At 50.0% G+C, this 21,416-nt stretch overlaps 1 protein-coding gene across 1 annotated transcript; it reads left to right on the top strand.

Moving 5' to 3' along the window:
- The first annotated feature begins 1,375 nt into the window (after nucleotides 1-1,375).
- Nucleotides 1,376-15,880, top strand: ISG20 (interferon stimulated exonuclease gene 20). The gene is made up of 4 exons (XM_037833008.1): nucleotides 1,376-1,646; nucleotides 2,123-2,374; nucleotides 13,991-14,191; nucleotides 15,645-15,880. The coding sequence occupies exons 2-4, from the start codon at nucleotides 2,147-2,149 to the stop codon at nucleotides 15,759-15,761; spliced, it is 546 nt and encodes a 181-aa protein (XP_037688936.1). The 5' UTR covers nucleotides 1,376-1,646; nucleotides 2,123-2,146; the 3' UTR covers nucleotides 15,762-15,880.
- The last annotated feature ends 5,536 nt before the right edge of the window (nucleotides 15,881-21,416 follow it).

The raw sequence follows: 21,416 nt of genomic DNA on the forward strand, positions 1-21,416 counted from the left end.
CCTGAGATAGCCAGTGAGTGGAGCATGAGCTGCAGCAGGAGGTGAGTGGGTGTGGGGTGAGGGCCTGCGGGGTATGTCAGCATGTGAGTCACCAGAGGCACTGGGGTTCCCTGGGGACGGTAGAAACAAACATCCGCTTGGATCTTTAGGGGGGTATTTTTAAAATTCATGTTCAAGTAAAGTGACAGGAACTTTGCTTCATTTCCCACTTCATGGGTTTGAAAAGCAAAAAGTCCCAAACAGGCTGAATTCAAACAAAATTTGCTGTCTTTGAATGGGAACCAAAAATAACCTCTCATACCTCACACTTGAACCAAATGAAAGAAACAGGAACAGTGCCTTATCATTTACACAGTTCACCATTGGGGTTTGTTTTTGAGGCCTGTTAAAGTCAGAAGTCCCACTCGGTGAAAATGTCTTGGACCTGCAAGCCACATCTCTGTCAACTGGTAGCAATTGGATCAGATTGCTGATTATTCCATGGGGATCTGGGGGTAGGAGGCAACTCACGGTTGTCGAAAGCTCACCACACTACTGTTTTGGGCTTCCTTCCTATAGGTGTTGGTAAAGCGTAACGCTTCACCCAGACTCATCAGTACTTACCCTGCCACCAACACATACATCTGACTGGCCAGCTGGTACTAGTCTTCCCCAGTTATGTGATAGAGGTTCTAGACCAGCAGACCTGGGTCGGAGCCTGCCCCGGACCGTGGCGGGGACCAACACGAACAAAGCAATGACATTGTAAAAAGTCTACTCTGGACAACTTCGAGTCAGTCTGAAATTTGGATAGCATTTTTCTCACTGAAACTGACTGTTTGCCCCAGTTGTAAGCCATTCATTTACTTAATACATACTGAGTACTTTCTATGTGCCAGGCATTATTCTAAGAGCTCAAAGTCCTAGCCCGGGAGAGCAAAGACCCTAGGAAATATGGCCCAGTTAGTGGGGGCCTCCTCAAGGCCTGCTTCTCCTTGACTTCAAACTGCCTCAGCACAGCTGGAGGGACAGCCCTTTGAGGACAAACAGAAGGCTTGTTCTTGAAGCATCCCTGAACCGACAGAGGCCTAAAAGGCTTCCTCACTGCCTCCTTGGCCTCCCCAGGCTGGGGGAGCTGGCTCTCCCCTACCCAATCTTCTCCTTCCCTTCCTAATTAATAGCCTTAATGTCCCAAGAGGCTGCCCCACCCCCACCCCCATAAAAGCCCCTACAGAGTATCGGACTAGTAGTAAGCCCTAGAAGTTATGGGACATTCCCCAGACTCCAACCCTGGGATGTTTATTCTATGGGCAGAGGGTGAGAAAGAAAAGATGTTGCAATCCTCTCCATCCACGTCAGACGCATCATCTGAAGGGGGTGGGGGGTGGGGAGCTGAGCCATTAGGTGGGGAGGCAGGGGCAAAGGCAGGACACCACCCCAACTCGGAGCCTGCCAGCTTGGTCAGCCCCGACTCAGGCCTCTCAGCTCCCCACCTGCCAGAAGCCCGAGGAGCCAGAGCAGCCCAGCCCACGTGCCCGGGCTCCCGCCCCTGCCTTCACTTGATAACGAAGCAGAAACTGAAACAGGTTCAGGATTCCCGGCTTACACTCAGAGATGAGTCACTACTAAAAGCAACTGCAGTAGCTGAGAAGGCACAGGAGAGGCAGGTGAGAGCCAAGGGCTCAGGAAGCAGAGGTGAGAATGGGAGGCTGGGACAGCTGAGGCAGCCACCAGGAGAGGGGGTGAAAGGGGGCCTCCCTGGTTGCGAGGCTGCCGGACAGGCCGGGAGGCCCTGGGACAGCCGGGTTGAGGAAGCCGGGTGGGGTGGCAGAGGCCAACTTCCCCTATTGCCAGGTGGAGCAGGGGAAGTTGTATCTCAGGTGGTCCAAGGCCAAGTGGGTGAGAAATCTTGGGACCTCATGCTGACCAACATCCCCCCTCGGCCCAGGGTCTCTGACCTGTTTTCCAGAACTGGGAGGGGCAGAGGGGCCCCCACCTAGGGCAGGCTGTGCTTAGTGTTGTATCTCAGGTGGCAGTTGTGACAAAGGGCAGAGCAGAGGGTGCCAGCTGGCTAGGCTGGGGCTGAGGAGCCTGGAGGCTGAGGGGGCCCGCAGTGATGACCCCCCAATTCCCCTCTCTGCAGCCCGTGCCAGGGCCCCTGCGGAGCATGGCGAGCAACGCGGAGGTGGTGGCCATGGACTGCGAGATGGTGGGGCTAGGGCCCAGCGGGGAGAGCGGCCTGGCTCGCTGCAGCCTCGTGGACTTCCAGGGCACCGTGCTCTATGACAGGTTCATCCGGCCCGAGGGGGAGATCACGGACTACAGAACCCGGGTCAGCGGGATCACGCCGCAGCACATGGAGGGGGCCACGCCGTTCGCAGTGGCCAGGCTAGAGGTGAGTGAAGGGCCAGGCCGTCCAGGCCAAGGGGCCTGGAGACACCCCCCTCAACACCCCCTTCCCAGCTCCTGTGGGAAGATCTGTGGCTTGCCATCCCAACCATGTTGGAGTCCCCGCTACCCCGGCACAGGGAGCCTCCAGGGTGTGGAGAAACCTGATGGTGTTTCCATCACATCCCCGACAAGGCTTCCTCCCACCAGAGAAACTTAGGCTCCCTCCTGGGAGCAGCCTTTGGGGCATCTGGTCCAACTTCCTGGTGTTGTGATGGAGAAACTGCCTCCTACCTATCATTCCTCCCTACAGTGATTGGGGGGGCAGGTTCCTGCTCCTTCCCACATACCTTGTGAGCCCTGTGGGGAAATGTGAATGGATCCTGGGCTGAGGCCTCCCCAAAATAGGGTCTGGCTCCCCACTGTATCTCCAGGGTCCTGCCCTGCCCTTGGTGGGGGCCCCTCAACAAGAGCCTCTGCCTCTCCCGGTTCTGGGGAACAGATCAGAGACACCGGGCCGAGGGGAGATGTCAGCCAGGGTGTGGTTCCACAATTTCTCACCAACTTGGCCTTTAGCTTGTTGTGGTACCTTCTCCAGGTGTCACTTTCTGTTTCCCCAAATGACTAAAAGGAAAGCAAAACTCAGCCATTCTGAAAGTGTCCCCAAGGTTAGCGCCCTCTGGGGAGGCTTAGAAGGGCAAGCCAGCTCCTGAGGTTTTGGGCTGGCGGGGAATTGAGGGCCATAGTTTGCTTTCCGTTCATCAGGCACCGGAGGTAAAATGACAGTGCAGCTGCTATTTGCTGAGCACTCATTATGCACTGGACACTGCCATTTATGAGCCCATTCGCTCCTCATAAAACAGCCCTGTCAGTCAGGTGGGTTCTCGGGAGCTGTCAACTTCGAGTTAACAGGATTGGTTTGAAACCTGGCTCTGTTACTTACCAGCTCCATCGCTTTGGGCAAGTTACTCAGCCTCTCTGTACCCAAAACAAAAATGGGGATAATTATAGTAGCAACCTCATAGGGTTTTCGTGGGGACTGAGGAACTACTAGAGGAGAGTACATATAAAATGTTAGCTATTATTGCTTCCCTTATTATGTTCACATTACGGAGGAGGAAAGTGAGGCTTGCTCAAAAGAAGAAGCTGATGAAAATTCAGACGACTAGAATGAGGAAAGGCTGGCCAGGATTCCAAGTTCAGGCTTAAAACCTCTTGGGCTGCGCTGTCCAGCATGGTAGCCGCTAGCCACACATAAAACACACCGGATTTCAAAGACTTAGCATGACAAAAAGGACAAAAATATCACACAAATTTTTTATATTGATTACACAATGAAATGATAATATTTTGGATATATTGAGTAAAATAAAATTACTAAAATTAATTTCATCTGTTTCTATATTGGTAAAATATGGCTATTAGATTATTTAAAATTACATATGTGACTCGCATTATATTTCTACTGGACAGCACTGTTCTAGAGGTACCAAGACGATACTGGGGAGCCCTGAGAAGGGGGTATATGCACATGGGTGGCTCTGGAAAGACCTCATGAGGCTGGTATTTGAAAGGAGTGACAGGAATCTGTGTGCAGTTCAGAGGGCCATAGGGAGCCAATGAAGATTCTTGAGCAAGGGCATTGCAGGATCCTAACCAGTTTCAAGAAAACTAGAAGGGGGGTGTCGTGGAGGATAGATGGGAGTGAGGAAAGAGACAACAGTGGAAGAAGAGTCAGAGGCCCTTGGAAGTGGTTATGAGGGCCTGAGTCATCAGGGACAGACAGAAGATTGGAAAGAAGGAAATGTCAGGAAGGAGGAGACCAAAGGAGAGTCACTAGGAAGAGGATGGCAACATAAGGAAAAAGGTGGGGTCTACTCAGGGGCCGATGGCAGCCCGGGGAAACCTCAGATTCTCCATGAACAGTCAGGGTAGAAGGCATGTCCCCACTCCCCCACAGCTGTCCTCCCCATAGAAGTGACAAAAGGGGTAGAAGAGCCCAGAGCAGGGGGAGAGGAGGCCTCAGAGAAAAGCCTCTCCCAGCCTCTCCCAACCACAACCCCCTGGACACCCTTGAGTCACAACACCCAGGTCCTCATCTCAGCTTGGTGCAGGAATACTTGATTCTCAGAGATTTTTCAAAGTCCTAGCATGGGGCCCCGCATGAGGTAGCCACTTCATAGTCGCTGAGAGAGGGAGGCAGCAATCTGAAGACCATGCTGATCTTTGGAATCACATTTGGGTTCAGATTGCCTATCCCATCACTTACCAGTTTGTATGACCTTTGGCAAGTTATCGAACCTTTCTGAGCCTCAGTTTCCTCATCAGAAAAGGGAAGTAATAACACCTCCTCCCAGACTGATGCAGTTACATTAGCTTAAGCCCTAAGCACAGCACCCGGCTGGCAGTTGATGTTCACTAAACAGGCAGGGCAGAGAGAAGGGCCGAAACCCAGATTAAATGTCCCAGACCCCTCTTTGACTTCACTTGCAAACTACAGTCTTACATTCTGGCCCTTAATTTCTGTCTGCTGCATGAACCAAATGTGCTTGCTGCCAATGTCTTCTACCCTCCTGCCAGAGAAACCTCCCCTAGCCTGGTTGAGATCACAGCCATGTGCCCCTCTCCTTCAAACACCTCCTATGGCTCCCCATTGCCCAAGGTCTCCTTAGCTCAGCAAACTCATGTCTCCCTACCTTTCTGCTTTCTCTCCCAGCTCAGTCCTTGCCCAGCTGGTGCTTCAGCCAAATCCACACCGATCCCAGTCCTCCATCCCTGCCCCCAGAAATGCAACCATTCCAGCGGGCCTGAGGCCAGAGAAGTCCTTTGTGATGCCCTTCCCCACACCGCCCACCATCCCTGCCCCTGCCCCACCAGGGCCTCCAGTTGGGAGGTCTCTCACCTTCCTCGATATCACCTGTGCACATCATAGCTCCCCTCTCCGCCCACACCATCTGCCTGGTTCCACTGCTCCTGGCACATACTTTATCTGTCCCCAGATTGGATCTTGTGCTTTGCAGAAGGAAGGGGCCCTGCAGATGTTTCTGTGATTGGAGTGGCATTGGGTTTCATAAAATACAGAAGAGTTCTGGCACTAGCAAATTTCTTCTGCCCACCCATGAATCGTGTTGGCCTTTGCTGTCGATCTGCTTGGAGTCAGGATACAGCAGTATACGTGCAGCCCGAGGGCGGGTGGACGTGCCCTGTCCTCAGATTTGGCTGGACCTGGGTCCAAGCCCGGCTTCGCCACCTGACTGCTCTGTGTCCTCAGGCCTGTTGCTAAGCCTCTCTGTGCTCCTCTCAGTAGGCTCCTCTGGAAAACAGGGATGGTAAAATGATGCCCGTATACCCACACCAGGCCCCAGGTGCTGTTTTGGGCACTTTTCCACACGCTTCTTTTCCTCCTTTCCACAAGCCCAAGAGGTAGTTAATTAGTATTATCACTCTCATATTCCAAGTAAGGGAACTGAGGTACAGCAAGGCTGAGTGAACTGTCCACGGAAGCGGAGGGTGGAACAGAGATTCAAATTCTGGTTCCGGAGCTCTAGCTGTGATGTTCCGATCCGAGGCTCTCCATGTGTACATATATGTGTACCCAAATGTGTCAGGGACAGTGCCCAGCACTGCACATGAGTGGACATGTGGCACCAGGTATCAGCCATCTGTTTTCATGAACAAGGACACTGGGTCCCAAGTTGTCCGAGGCCCCCCTGAGCCAGCTTGACCCCCCATTCAATATTCATAATTTTTTTTTTAATTGAGGCTAAATCACATAACAGAAAATTAACCATTTTAAAGTATACAATTCAGTGGCATTTAGTGCCTTCACAAGGCTGTGCATCCTCCACCTTTATCCATATTGTTTTTTTTTTTTTTTTTTTTTTTTTTTGTGTTTTTTTTTTTTTTTTTTTTTTTTTTTTTTTTTTTTTTTTAATCATCATTTTATTGAGATATATTCACATACCACGCAGTCATACAAAACAAATTGTACTTTCGATTGTTTACAGTACCATTACATAGTTGTACATTCATCACCTAAATCAATCCCTGACACCTTCATTAGCACACACACAAAAATAACAAGAATAATAATTAGAGTGAAAAAGAGCAATTGAAGTAAAAAAGAACACTAGGTACCTTTGTCTGTTTGTTTGCTTCCCCTACTTTTCTACACATCGATCCATAAACTAGACAAAGTGGAGTTTGGTCCTTATGGCATTCCCAATCCCACTGTCACCCCTCATAAGCTACATTTTTATACAACTGTCTTCGAGATTCATGGGTTCTGGGTTGTAGTTTAATAGTTTCAGGTATCCACCACCAGCTACCCCAATTCTTTAGAACCTAAAAAAGGTTGTCTAAAGTGTGCGTAAGAGTGCCCACCAGAGTGATCTCTCGGCTCGTTTTGGAATCTCTCTGCCACTGAAGCTTATTTCATTTCCTTTCACATCCCCCTTTTGGTCAAGAAGATGTTCTCCATCCCACGATGCCGGGTCTACATTCCTCCCCGGGAGTCATATTCCACGTTGCCAGGGAGATTCACTTCCCTGGGTGTCTGATCCCACGTAGGGGGGAGGGCAGTGATTTCACCTTTCAAGTTGGCTTAGCCAGAGAGAGAGGGCCACATCTGAGCAACAAAGAGGCATTCAGGAGGAGACTCTTAGGCACAAATACAGGGAGGCCTAGCCTCTCCTTTGCAGCAACCGTCTTCCCAAGGGTGAAACTTATGGTAGAGGGCTCAACCCATCAAACCACCAGTCCCCTATGTCTGTGGTCATGTTAGCAACCATGGAGGTGGGGTAGGCGAATACCCCTGCATTCTCCACAGGCTCCTCAAGGGGGCACTACATCGTTTTTTTTGTTTTTTTTTTTCCTTGTTTGTCTTTTTTCTTTTTTTTTTTTTAACTTTCCCTTCTTTTTTCAAATCAACTGTATGAAAAAAAAAGTTAAAAAGAAAACAAACATACAATAAAAGAACATTTCAAAGAGACCATAGCAAGGGAGTAAGAAAAAGACAACTAACCTAAGATAACTGCTTAACTTCCAACATGTTCCTACTTTACCCCAAGAAAGTTACATACTATAGCAACATTTCAGTGAACTTGTTCCTACTACATCCATCAGAAATTAACAGACCATAGTCATTTCTGGGCATCCCCAGAACGTTAAATAGCTTATCTGTTCTTCTTGGATTATTGTTCCCCCTTCCTTAATTGCTCTCTACTGCTAGATCCCCTACATTCTACATTATAAACCATTTGTTTTACATTTTTCAAAGTTCACATTAGTGGTAGCATATAATATTTCTCTTTTGTGCCTGGCTTATTTCGCTCAGCATTATGTCTTCAAGGTTCATCCATGTTGTCATATGTTTCACCAGATCGTTCCTTCTTACTGCCGCGTAGTATTCCATCGTGTGTATATACCACATTTTATTTATCCACTCATCTGTTGATGGACATTTGGGTTGTTTCCATCTCTTGGCAATTGTGAATAATGCTGCTATGAACATTGGCGTGCAGATATCTGTTCGTGTCACTGCTTTCCGATCTTCCGGGTATATCCCGAGAAGTGCAATCGCTGGATCGAATGGTAGCTCTATCTCTAGTTTTCTAAGGAACTGCCAGACTGACTTCCAGAGTGGCTGAACCATTATACAGTCCCACCAACAATGAATAAGAGGTTCCAATTTCTCCACATCCCCTCCAGCATTTGTAGTTTCCTGTTTGTTTAATGGCAGCCATTCTAACCGGTGTTAGATGGTATCTCATTGTGGTCTTAATTTGCATCTCTCTAATAGCTAGTGAAGCTGAACATTTTTTCATGTGTTTCTTGGCCATTTGTATTTCCTCTTCAGAGAACTGTCTTTTCATATCTTTTGCCCATTTTATAATTGGGCTGTCTGTACTTCCATATTGTTTTGATCACAAAGACAGAGATCAGGCTCTTGGGGCCCCAAGGTGTGCTGGGCCTCCCAACAGGCAGAAGCCTAAGCATCACTTACCAAACACCATAAGGCAGGGCAAATACCTCTAAGGTGAGTCTTGGACTTTTCAGTTTTCTTGAATGCATTTTTGCAAAGTCCCCTCACCTCCCGGCATCTCTGACAGGCAGACAGTTTCTCTCTCTCCCGGTGGGTATAGGGAATGGGTCCAGCTATCAGAGAGCAACAAACCAGCCAGGGCAGCGGGAAGCCTCTGGGGAGTCCCTGAGCCCCACCCAAGGTCACCAGGAGTGCTGATGTGGGAAGATTGTGAGTGGCGTTCCCCAACCCCCCTGCTCTCATTTTTAATTTTTTTTTTGGTAATGTGATTATATTTCTTTTATAATGTAAAATAATTGCCTTATCTTCTGACATCTAGGCTTGACCATTATCTAGAGCAGTGATTCTCAATGGGGTGTGATTTTGCTCCCCAAAAAACATGCCTGGAAACATTTTTTAGTTGTCACTAAGTGGGGGGGTGGGGGGGTGGGCAGCAGTTTTCCTCCTGGCATCTAGTGGGTAAAGAGGCCAGGGATGCTACTAGATATCCTACAATGCAGAGGACAGAATTATCTAGAGAATTATTGGGTTCCAAATGTCAATAGCTCTGAGGTTGAGAAACCCTGGTCTGTAAAGAGCCCCACAAATCAAAAAGTATAAGCACAGGAGGAAGTCAGTGAGGAGACAGGTTCAGAGAGGGGCAAAAAGCAAGTTGAGATACACATCAGTGCTAAGATTCAGGACTCCTACCTGACAAGTTAATGTGCTTACAGTGTCATCCCAGCATGGTGGGGAGGAATACATTTTTAGTTTCCAAATAGGAAACTGAACCCCACGAAGTGTGGTGGTTGAGAAGTAAGATAGAGACAGAAGGAAGGTACTGGTAGCTTATAAACAGGAAGTGATTTCAGCTGTAAACCAGCACCAGCAGCCCTTGCCCGGGTCAGAGTACTCTGTGGGGGCCCTGCCACCTGGCAGGTCTCCGGCATCTGGCCAGATGGAGGAGGACGACCCCCTCCCAGGCTGTGGCAGGACCCCCCCCACCTCTTCCCTCTTCTGCCTGCCTCAGAGAGCCAAAGGAGCCCTGGCTGCTAACAGACCCAAGCCCCGTGCCACTCGCACCCCATCTCTCAACCGGGGAAACCGAGGCCCAGAGAGGTCTTTGACATCCTTGAAGCCACACAGCAAGCCCCGGGGATCTTTCCCTGGCCTGTGCCCAGCATCTTTGTCCTGAGGCATTGTTGGAATTCTCTGCAAAATAGTCTGCTTTCGTTTTCCCTTCGTCCTCTTCCTTTCTACTGCTTGTCTTATTTTCTTTTTCCTCTTTTTGTCTCATGATGAGTTTTGTGGGCCTAACGCAGCCCCCCAGGGACCGTCGGGCTCAGGAAGTGGATTTCTCTGGGAAGTCCCATCACGTGACTCAGCCCTTCTACCCCTGGGAGTGGCTGTGGCTGTCTCTGGGATGACTGATGCGTTCCTTCAGGGCTCGATGGGAACTGAGCCGAGTCCCAAACCGGGAAACAGGCCACTCTGTTCCGAAACATAAAGGGACTCAACTAGAAATGGCGCATAAAGCACAGCCGCCCGGACCCGCCTCCTTGCTGCCCAGCCCTTCTAATCCTGCCAGGGGCGTGTAGCCCCTCCCTCTGCCCCGCCCGGGCTCGTGGTCCCGCCTTGAGCCCCATCCCGGGCGCGTGGCCCCTCCCTCTACCCGGCCCCAGGCCCATGGCCCCTCCTTCTGCACCTGCCTCGCAGATGCTCAGTTGATTTGCCTTCAGCACCTGCTCTAAGGGAGTTTTCACAGTGATTGTATGTCTGGGTTGTTAACATTATTATTATTATTACGGTAACATGCATGTAACAAAACTTGCCACCTTAATTTCTAAGTATACAATTCAATGATATTATTTTTGCAATGTTGTGCTACCATTGCCACCTTCCATTACTAAAACTTTTTCCTCACCCAAATAAACTCTGTACTTACTAAACAATAACTCCCCATTCCCCCTCTTCCCATCTCAGCCCCTGGCAACTTCTAATTTACTTTCTGTCACTGTGAATTTGCTTGTCCTAGTTATTTCATATAAGTGGAATCATACAATATTTGTCCTTTTGTGCCTGGCTTATTTCACTACATATGATATCTTGAAGGTTCATCCCTGCATCAGAACATCATTCCTTCTTACTGCTGACTAGTCTTTCCATGTTGTTGTTATCTTTCAAAGTCGCACTACTGAGTGTGATCCTCAGACCAGCTGCATCAGCATCACCTGGGAGTATCTTAGAAAGTGGGAATCCTGGCCCCTGCCCCAGACCTCCCAAATACAAATCTATATTTTAGCAAGATTCCTCAGAGCAATTTCATAAGCACACTGCAGCCGAGAAGTGCCATTTCATCCTTTGGGTGTGCTTTCTCACTGCCCTAAGTTAAGTACAGGGCCCTGTCTAGAAAAAGCACTGAGAAAAGTCATATTAACTGAAGAGCAGCCTGGTGAAATTGCTGGAGGCCTAAAGCCCAGCTGATGTGGTCGCTGCCTGGGAGGGTGGGTGGATGGACCCAGCTTCCTCTGTTGTGACCCAGGACAAGTGCACTCCACGTCTCTGAGCCTTGCCTTCCTCTCTCTTTGGCAATAATGACCCAGTGGATGTGAAGGGAGAGTATGTAAGGGGACCACGTGATGTCCCAGGAGGCTACTTAGAGGAGAAGCTGGATGTGGGAAAAGGGTTAGTCATCCAGAAGGCTTTCCTGGGGCACAGACTATGGCATGGGCTCTGCCAGGGAAGAGGAAAGCCTATCAGAAAACTGTCAAAGGTGGGCCTGAAATCACCTCAAGCTTCAGAGCTCTGGCCTCTCAGCTGGGGCCTCGTGCAGCCCACCTTGATTTTAATGTCAGGTTGCCTCTTCCATCTTCTCCAAAGCCGGCCAAGTTAAAGGTGATGCCTATTGTGGGTAGAGCCTGGGAGGCTGCCCAAAGGCCACCATGGGAGCAGATGGGAGAGGGGAGGCTTGGGGCATATGTGTGGGTACCTGGTGTTGGCTGGTCTGTTTAGGGGGTGGGTTGCCTAGCGCAGGCCTTCTATTTCAGTGCAGCGGGGTACTCACCAGCAGGCACCAGAGCCAGCAAGTGGGGTTTGAACTCTGGCTCTGCTGCTAACCAGCTGTGGAGTTGACCCAGTTATCTAATGGTGTTTAGCACATGACCCCAAAACTAGGTGATTAAAACAATGTCAATATTTATTTTGCTCATGCATCTGCAAAGGGCAGGGCTTGGCAGAGACAACTTGTCTTTGCTTCACTCAGCAGTAGCTGAGGCTTCTTGAAAGTTCAGGGCTGGAATCACTGGAAGGTTCTCTCAGCGCTGTCTGGTGTAGGTGCTGGGTTTGCTCAGCAGATCTGATTCCCATGTGGCCTCTCCTGTTGGTCTCTCCAGCGTGGTGGCTTTAGGGTAGCTGGACTCCTTACGTGTTGGCTCTGATCTCCCAGGCCACCTGCCCCAGATAGAGACAGAGAGAGTGAGACATTAGTAGGCTGCATGGCCTTTTCTTGTCTAGCCTCAGAAGTCCCATGAGCAGACCCATATTCAAGGCGAGGGGGATTGGATGCCATCTTTAATGAGAAGAGTGCCAAAGAATTTGCAATCTTGTTTGAGCATCATCATAGCAACCTCAAGCAAGTTGCTTCACTTCTCTGTGCTTGTTTTTCCTTCTTGCAAAATTCAGTTGAAAATAGCCCTCTTTCATTAGGTGTATTAGTTTTCTGTGACTGCTGTAACAAAATCATAAACCAATGGCTTAAAACAACACAGATTTACTATCGTACAGTTCCAGAGATCAGAAGTGTTGAAATTGAGGAGTCAGCAGGGCTGGGTTCCATTCTAGAGGCTCCAAGGGAGACATCCCTTCTTGCCCTTTCCAGCTCCTAGAGGCTGTTCACATTTCTTGGCTCCTTCTTCAAAGCCAGCTACAGCAGGTCGAGTCTTTTATCATATCGAATCACTCTGCTCTTTTCTACATATAAGGACCTGGTGACTAAGTTTGGGCCCAACTGCATCATCCACAATAATTTTTCTATTATTTTAATAATAAAGTTTATCTTAATAGTAGTTTTAGATTTGCAGAAAAAAGGCACAGAAAGTGCAGAGTTCCCATATACCCCTGTCATACATACTTTCCCGTATTATTAACTTCTGGACTTAGTGTGGGACATTTGTTAGAATTGATGAACCAATATTAATATATTATTAGTAACTAAAGTCCATAGTTGACATCAGGGTTCGCTCTGTGTGTGGCCTAGTTCTATGAGTTTTGACATATGCTTAATGTCATGTATCTACCAATATAGTGTCATACAGAATAGTTTCACTGCCCTAAAATCACCCACCCCCTCCCAAACTTGTTGCAACCACTGATTTTTTTTTTTTTTAATGGTTTATAAGTTTGAAATTCTGGGTGTAGTTTTGTGTTGGTGTTGTTTTTTTTAAATTTCCTTTCTTTCTTTCTTTCTTTTTTTTTTTTTTTAGAGAAGTTGTAGATCTACAGGAAAATCATTTGGAAAATACAAAATTCCCATATCTCTCACCCCCACAGAGTTTTCCTTATTATTAACCCATTGCATTAGTGTGGTACCTTAACAAAAAATGATGAAACAATATCATAATTATACTACTAATAACTATAGTCCATGGTTTACATTAGGGTGCACTGTTTGTTTTATACAGTCCTATGTTGTTTTCAAAATTTTCAGCCTGGTAACAGATAGACACCTAATATTTCCCCTTTTAATAACATTCATATATATAATCCAGCAGTGTTAATTACATTTACATTGTTGTGCTATCATCACAACCATCCTGCTGATCTTTTACTGTCTCTGTAGTTTTGCCTTTTCCATGATGTCATGTAGATGGAATCATGCAGCAAGAAGACTTTTCAGACTGGCTTCTTTCACTTAGCAATAGGCGTAAGGTTCCTCTGTGTCTTTTCCTGATTTGAAAACTCATTTCTTTTTATTGCTGAATAATATTCCATTGTATGGATGTACCACAGTTTATCCATTTGCTATGGAAGGGTATCTTGTTTACATCTAGTTTTTGGCAATTGTGAATAAAGCTGCTATAAACATTCATGTGTAGGATTTGGCATGGACGTAAATTTTCATTCCTTTGGGTAGATACATAGGAGCTTGATTGCTGGATCAGAAACTAAACGTGTGCTTAACTTTGTGAGAAACTGCCAAGGTCTCTTCTCATTTAAGGCCATCTGCTTAGCAAACCTTTATGCATCTGCAACTTTAATCCCCCTTTGCCATGTAACATATTCATAGGTTTTGGGGGATTAGGGAATGGACATCTCTAGAGGCCCATTATTCATATATTCTGAGAGGATTAAATGACGTGACGTGTGAAGCATTTAGAAGAGTGCCCAGCACATGGTAAGGGCTCAGTAAGGACGAGCCATTCCTGTATCACACCCAAGCCACTGCAGGTGTCCAGTCTTTGGCACACACCTAGACTACTGAAGCCCAGACAGGGAGAGTGATTTGCCCAAGGTCACACAGCGAGTCGAGGTGGGGCTGCTCCCTGCCAGCCCGTACCCGGAGCATGCTGATTGATGCGGATTGGGGATTATCTTCCTGGCCAGATCCTGCAGCTCCTGAAAGGCAAGCTAGTGGTGGGCCATGACCTGAGGAATGACTTCAAGGTGCTGAAAGAGGACACGAGCAGCCACGCCATCTACGACACGTCCACCGACAGGTGGCTGAAGCGCGAGGCCAACCTGGGCCACTGCAAGCGGGTCTCCCTCCGGGTGCTGAGCGAGCGCCTCCTTGGCAAGCACATCCAGGTGAGGACCAAGGCCCCCCTCCCTGCCCAGACTGGGGGCCCTTGGGACAGTCTTCGGCAGTCCTGCTCCTTCAAGGCCTTCTGAAATCCCCTCAATGGCCCCAGTGCAAATATTTGGCCCCAAAAGATGATTCCAATAGGCTGTGTGCATGTGAGAGAGGGAGGACGTCTTTGGGCTGCCCCAGAAGCAGACCCAAGGCACAGTTCTGAGTGCAAGGAGTTTATCTGAAAGGTGACTCCAGGAAGCCCAGATGACAGAGTGAGGATGAAAGACAAGGAAGGGAAGGAGCCCAAAAAAGTTGGTTTTCTGTGTTTCAGTTGAGCCAGTTACCCTGTGGTAACTGCAGCTCAGTCCTGCTGGAGGACTCTGGGAAAAGCTGTAAAACGCACACTTAAGAATGATCCCACCGGAGGGTCCAAGGAGCTGGGGAATTTGCACACCAACTCCCAGCAGTCATTGATTGCATGTAGCTCCTGGGAGCTTCATTCCTCAGCAGAGAGGCTGGTGTTCACAGGGGAGGAAAGGGCAGAGGGAGGCAGGCTGCCCAGGGGGACCCTTAAGGTCAACAGATATTCATCAATCACCACTCAGAGCCAGGTCCTGGGCCAGATGCTGGGGACAGGGGTGAGCAGGACCTGAGCCTGTGCTTGCGGAACTCTTGGTTGATTGGGAAGGTGGCCCTTCACCAGGTCACCCCAAACACCATGGGAGGGAAGGGCCAGGTGTCCTGCAAGCAGGGATGAAGGACGGGGGTGGCTGGCTGGCAGGGGAAGAGAGCAGATCTGAGCTGAGTGTGAAGGGAAGTCTTAGTCAAGAGGGTAGGAGAGGGGGTGCCAGAGAGAGGGGGTAGCAGGAGCCGGGGCTGTGACAGAGCAGCTCTGGCTGGGTGAGTGAGCTGGGGAACACGGACTGAGCGTCCCCCTCCCCATCAAGTCCCCGACAGCCCCAGCCCCTCTCCCCCTCCCAATACCACTTCTCATACTCCCCTTCCTGGAACCCTTATGTATTAGCTGCACATGCCCTTCAGCTTCCCAAATGCTCGTAGTATTTGGTCTCCTTATCGACATCCTTGCCCCGCCTGAGAAGCCTCTCCCTGCATTCCCAGCTGGAGTTCCTCACTGCGTCCTTGGTGCTCGGTTAGGGCCACATCAGCCACTCGGTGTGTCCAAGAGAAAGTCTGCAGCAGCCTCTTCTGCCTGGGCTGTCGGTGCATTGAGGTCCCAGCCCAGAGCCCGGTTCTCAGTGGAGGCTGGATTTTGTGCCCACTCCTACCTGGACCTTGGGCCCCTGGCTCCTGGGTTAGCAGGGGGTAGCCAGGCTGCCCCAGCCACCTGCTGTCTTCTGAGACCAGGTGTCGGAGGCCTGGGAGGCTCTCACCTGCTCACCCGCCTCTGGGCCCTGGCCTCGGGATTCTGTCCCGCCCCAAGTCCCCACTCTGTACCTGTGTCTGCAGAACAGCCGGTTTGGACACAGCTCGGTGGAAGATGCGAGGGCAGCAATGGAGCTCTACAGACTCTCTTGCTGGATCCGGGCCCGCCGAGGGCTGCCCAGCCCGGCTCTCCCCAACTGAAGCTGGACCCTGCCCCGTCCACCGGAACTAAAGCTTCGGCCTCTTCGGGAGCAGTGGCTCTCTTGCTTTTGGAAAATGCCTCACTGGTAATAAAATGGCTTTCTATTTTTTCTACTCCATCATTTGATCCTCTGCTTGTCTTTTCCCTTCTCTCTGAGTTGGGCTGATGGTGGGCAGGACACAGTCTGCATGGTGCCGACAGGGGAGGGAAGGCTTGTCCCCAGGGGGTGGCCAGGGTCAGTTTCTTCAATATCTTCAGTCTATGGGCTCAAGAAGAAGCTACTGGAATCTAGGGGGCATGTGACTTAATTAATGATCCCACCCTCCTCCTCCCTTTCGCTGGGCGTGACGCCAGGTCTGGGGATCCATTCTTCTCGTTTTGAGATTGGTGCCATGGCACTCGAGAGCTTCGAAGCAAAGTGATGGGTCCCCTACTGATCCTGGGCAAGTCACCCCTCTTCTCATTTGTAAAAATGAGGACGCACAGTGGGTGGACTCTGGAGGCAGATGGAACTTGGTTGGAATACTGGCTCTGCTGTCTACTTAGCTGTATGGCCTAGGACTAGTACTTAATCTCTCTGTGCCTCAGTCTCTCCATCTATAAATTGGGGATTCTAATAATCCCTAGGGTTCTTGTGGATGTTGGATGCAAAGCCCCTAGCACCTCGTCTGTCATAGATCAGGTACCTGCCAAATACTAACACCCAGTTGTTACTCCTGGACCACCTGAGTTTCTAGCTGCGCAGGGGAGAGCAGCTGCACTCTGCTCTGAGGCTGGCCTGCTGAGGGAGGGGTGTGTGGGGAGAAGGGACTGCTCATTAGACTCAGCTTCAGAATTGTGTTGTTGTTTCCGTCCTTGCCTGGGTCTCACCTCAGACCAACTGAACCAGAATCTCTGCGGGTGGGGCCTGGGCATGCCTTATTTTTGTAACTGTCACAGGTGATTCTGGTGCATAGGACATTTGAGTTGCTTGAGGTATTTTGTAAACAATCCCAGTACAAAGCACACAATGTCCTCCCACTGAGTGTGCATCAGAACCCCCTGGAGGGCAGGTTAAAACAGAGGGCTGGCCCTACCCCCACAGTTTCTGATTCAGCAGCTCTGGGGTGGGGCCCGAGGATTTGTATTTCTAACAAGTTACCGGTTGATGCTGATCCAGCTGGTCCGGGATCACACTTTGAGAACCACTCGCCACCCAAGTGATTATAATGTGTGACACAGTTGAAAGCCACTGCATGGACACCTCTCCTCGCTGGCCTCACCCTCTGAAATCTCCCTCGGCTGTCTGCCCAGGCTGGGAGAGGCCCACAACCTTGCCAAGTATGTCTTAAATAACCCCACTGCACAGATGACGGAATCAAGGTAAGGTTAATGCATTAGTTTCCAGGCTGCTAAAAAAAAAAAAATACCATACAATGGGTTGGCTTAACGACAGGAATTTATTGGCTCACAGTTTCAAGGATGGCTCTCCCCCATCCCCCATTGGCTGCTGGCAATCTTTGGGGTTCCGTGGCTCTTCCACCACATGGCAAGGCACATGGTGGCATCTTCTCCTTTTTCTTCCAGATTCCATTGACCTCCAGCTTCTGGCAGCTCCTGTGGCTTTCTCTTTGTGTCCAATTTCCTTTGCTTCTAAGAACTTAAGATGTGTTGGTTTAAAGCCCACCCTCATTCAGTTTGGGCACCCCTTAGCTAATAATGTCTTCTAGGGTCCTATTGACAAATAGGTTCACACCCACAGGACCAGGGGTTGGGACCTGAACATACCTTTTGTGGGGGCCATGATTCAATCTCCAACAGTTAAGGCCCAAGAGATTCAAATCCAGGCTTGCCTGACCCCAGAAAGAGTTCTTTTCACTGGGACTGGACACCTCTGGGAACCCAGGGCCTCTCTTGCGCATCTGGGAGGGAAAGGAGGAGCAGCTTGCTCTCTGGGTTCTCTTCTGCCCTGTCTCCTGAATCTTGGGGTGTCCCAGCCCTCTGCTTTCCTGATTGTCATGAACCTTTAAAGCTGCTAGTTGCGTCTGCTATGTTTGGCTGGGCCTGGCCACCAGGTGGTGATCTTGAGCCATCTGTCCGCCTTGCAGGCAGAACTAGCTTGTGGGAGAGAACACTTGGGAATGCAGATTCCTGTGTCTTCAAAACTGCCTAGAAGGTGGCTCAAGGGACCCTCAAGGCTGCCCTCACTCCGCCAGGGAAGCTGAAGCTCAGAGAGGGGCTAGGACTTGCCCAGAGCCGCCCAGTGATGCCACCCACCCTGGAAGGTGACCCCAGGCTCTCCGACTCCCAGCCCAAGGTTCTTTCCTGCTCCAAGCTTCCTTGAAAGGAGAGAGAAACCAGGAACCTCATAGGAAAAGCATTCCCAAAGGAAATCTTTACCCTACATTCTGCTTCAGGCTGGGCTGCTTGGATGCCCCTAGGGGAGAGCAAATCTGGAGGGACACACCCCTTCCTCACTCCCCTCCCAGAGAGGAGGCATCTGCTGTTGGTTTCACCCCCACTCATGGCCTCCCATCTCCTGTTCAGCAACTTAAGTAAAATGCACAGACACTGAGGGTCCGAAATGGAACTCCATCTTTGGCGTCAGGCAGACCGCAGCTCCAGATCTGGCTTGAGTGACTTTGGGCAAGGATCTGTCTCTATGAGGCTCAGTGTCCTCATCCTTCGAATGGCTTTCCCACCATGAGGAATGAGCAGAGGCTTGGAGATCTTGTGCACAGGGTGGCAGCCCCGGGCTGGTATGCAGGACAGACCGATGGACAGTACCCATCACAACTCACAGAACCAAAATAAAGAGCTGCCCCCTCCACTCCTGCTAGGTCCCAACACCATCTGAGTCCATGCCCGCACATTTGGGTTTATTCAGTTTGGTTTTAAAGGATCAGGGAAGGAAGATGACATGTACTGAGTGGTTGCTTGTGACTGGTTCTAGGCATGATGCCTCACACACATAATCTTGTACAGTCCTCTGGGTAGCCCTGCATGAGGGTTATCACTTTCTCATTTTACAGATAAGGGATCTCAGCTGGCTCTGCCCTCCTCAGCTCACGGAGGTCTGGGGGATGATGGGGTGGGCGGCTCTCAAAAAGTAGACCTGGGAACCTCCCAGGAGCCAGGAGGTTCCCTGATGGCTAGGCTCATCCCTGGGCACCTTCCACCTCAGGCTTCTCATCTGTAAAATGGTAATATTAATCCCACCTCCCAGAGCTTTGGGGGAAAGCAAATGAGAACCAGGGAAGTGGAACCACTGTGAAATCTGCACCGAGAAGGAGCAGCACCCTCTGGCCTGAGGCTGGCAGGAGACTGTGCATTCAAGCAGCCCCATCAGCATGAACTAAGACATCACCTCCTGCCACCTAACCCTGGCAGGCATCAAGGAGAATTTGGGTGTGGCTAGAAACGGGCATCCTGTCCCACTAGACACACCCCAGTCACCTGTGACTCAGACCCGTTTGCCGACCCAGACTCCAGGGCTGACGGAGTGAGGAGATCGGGAAGGTTGCCCTGCCCTTCTCAAGCCCCTTGGCTTTCCCTCCCTCCTTCTCTCACCCCAGCCCCAGTCTGAATGCAGAAAAGGGGAAAGATTCTTTCAGGGTTTTCTTGCTCTCCCTCCCCTGACCTGCTGGAAAGTCTTCAGGCACATGCCCTGGCCCCAGCTCTCCCACCAGCCCCAGCCCATCGTCTCTGAAGACGTGGAGCCAGCCTGTCCCGGCTCCAACAGTGGTAACCGGCGCGGTGCTGCTTCCTGCCCAGCGCGCTGTGGGCCGGGATGGCCCCGCTGCCAAGAGGCTTACTCACTCGCTGAACAATTTCTCCTCTATATGGAAAGAACGTATGCTTTTCCTGCTGGGGGAGGAGTGGGGCTTTAGTAGCTTTGCAGAGATGCAGAGGAGACGTGGAGGAAAAGGCCAATGCTGGCCTGGCCCCAGCACTCCAATCTCAAGCCATGTGTTTTGTGGCAGAACCTGCCGGCCTCTGCTTCCAGGCCCAGGTGAGGCCCAGGGAGCACCAGGCGGGACCGTGGGTTTATGACAAGTCCCCTTGCTCAGGGCTGGATGTCCTCAGTTCCTCTCTCTCCCACTTCCATTCTCCCATGTTTAGGGCTGGAACAGAGGGAGAGGGGCAGACTCAGCTCTGCCTGCTGCTCCCGCATCCCTGCCCCCCAGTCCCGCTGGATCCTCCACTCAGCTCTGCTTGACTGACCCCCACCCAAGACCCTCCATCAGGCAGAAGGGTGCAACCGTTGGGGAGGCCTCAGCTGTTTGGAGCTCACAGCACCGGAGACCACATGGCACAAATAATACAATGGCCAACACTTATTAAGGATTTACTACACACCAGGCCCAGCCCTAGGTGCTTTACAGGTATTTGCTTACCTAGAGTTACTATTATTCCGCCCATAGTGTGAATGAGGAAGTTGAGGCACAAAGAGGTTAAATAACATCCCAAAGTCATGCGGGGAGTGAGTGGTAGAGTTGGGACTTGAACTCATATGAGGGCAAAAGATGCTTGGGAATTCTTCACCCTCGTAGGAGAACTGACCAAGCAAATCTCATCTTCATCTGCCAGCACAAGTCCCCATTCCTGGCTTGGAGATGAAAGTATCCAGGCTAATGGGAGAACTCGGATCAGGACTCAGGAGTCCTGGCTTTCAGCACCAGGCAGTTAGACGATGGAACACAGCCAATATTATTTGGCACCTACTACACACAAGTCATGCTGTATCTCTCAGCCTAAAACAAAACCAAACCAAACCCTCGATCCTACGCGCTCTCCCACCATGGCCTGCTTCCTGCACCCTTGCACTGCCAAGCATCTCGAATGCAATCTATACCCATTCTCTCCATTTTCTCATCTCTCATTCACTCTCAAACCCAACTCTGCCTTCTATTCCCACCATTCCATGGAAGAGATGCTCACCAAATCACCAATCAGCTCCACCCTGGCAAATTCAAGATATGTTTACGTTCTCATCATACTGGGTCTCTCAACGCAATTCAACCTAGCGGAGGAAACCCTCTTCACTGGAGTGATTTTCCTCGTGCTGCTTGGGCCTCCCTTCCTTGGTCTCTTTCTCACACTTCCTCCTCTGCTTCCTCTGGGTGTTGAAGTTCCTTGGGCCTGGGGCCTGGGCTGTGTCTTCTCAGGGTACCTTCTCTCCCTCATCCAGTCCAGTGGCTTTAAGATTCCAATCAGTCAACAAATATTTCTTGTTCATCTACTATGTGCCATGCACTGGGGGAGAGCCAAGAACCAAAGCCACAGAGTTCCTATCCCTCATGGAGCTTACATTCTAGCAGGGAAGATAGATAATAAATAAGTGTATATTTCATCATTTGGTGATAAATGCTATGATAAAAGTAAAGCAGGTAAAAAGAGAGAGCTATTGGAGTGTGGGAGGTGGGGAAGGCTGCCATTGTAGATGAATGGATAAGGAAGGCCGCTTTGATGATGTGACATTTAAGATGACACCAGAATGAAGTATCAGCCATATGACAACTCCCAAATTCTTATCTCCAAATCTAATCCTTCTTCTGAGATCCAAAGTCACAGGCAACTGCCTGTCTGCTATTCCCATATGGATGCCTCACAGACAGCTCAGATTCAGCCTCATCTCTTGAATTACACACACACACAAACACACACACACACAC

Source organism: Choloepus didactylus, chromosome 4 (assembly GCF_015220235.1).
Source record: "Choloepus didactylus isolate mChoDid1 chromosome 4, mChoDid1.pri, whole genome shotgun sequence".
NCBI classification, from domain to species: domain Eukaryota; kingdom Metazoa; phylum Chordata; class Mammalia; order Pilosa; family Megalonychidae; genus Choloepus; species Choloepus didactylus.

What these genes read in the sequence shown, in the direction of transcription:
- ISG20 (XM_037833008.1), top strand. Translation starts at nt 2,147, where the DNA reads ATGGCGAGCAACGCGGAGGTGGTGGCCATGGACTGCGAGATGGTGGGG. An exon ending in TCGCAGTGGCCAGGCTAGAG is followed by an intron (nt 2,375 to 13,990) that starts GTGAGTGAAGGG and finishes CTTCCTGGCCAG; the next exon opens with ATCCTGCAGCTCCTGAAAGG. An exon ending in TCCTTGGCAAGCACATCCAG is followed by an intron (nt 14,192 to 15,644) that starts GTGAGGACCAAG and finishes CTGTGTCTGCAG; the next exon opens with AACAGCCGGTTTGGACACAG.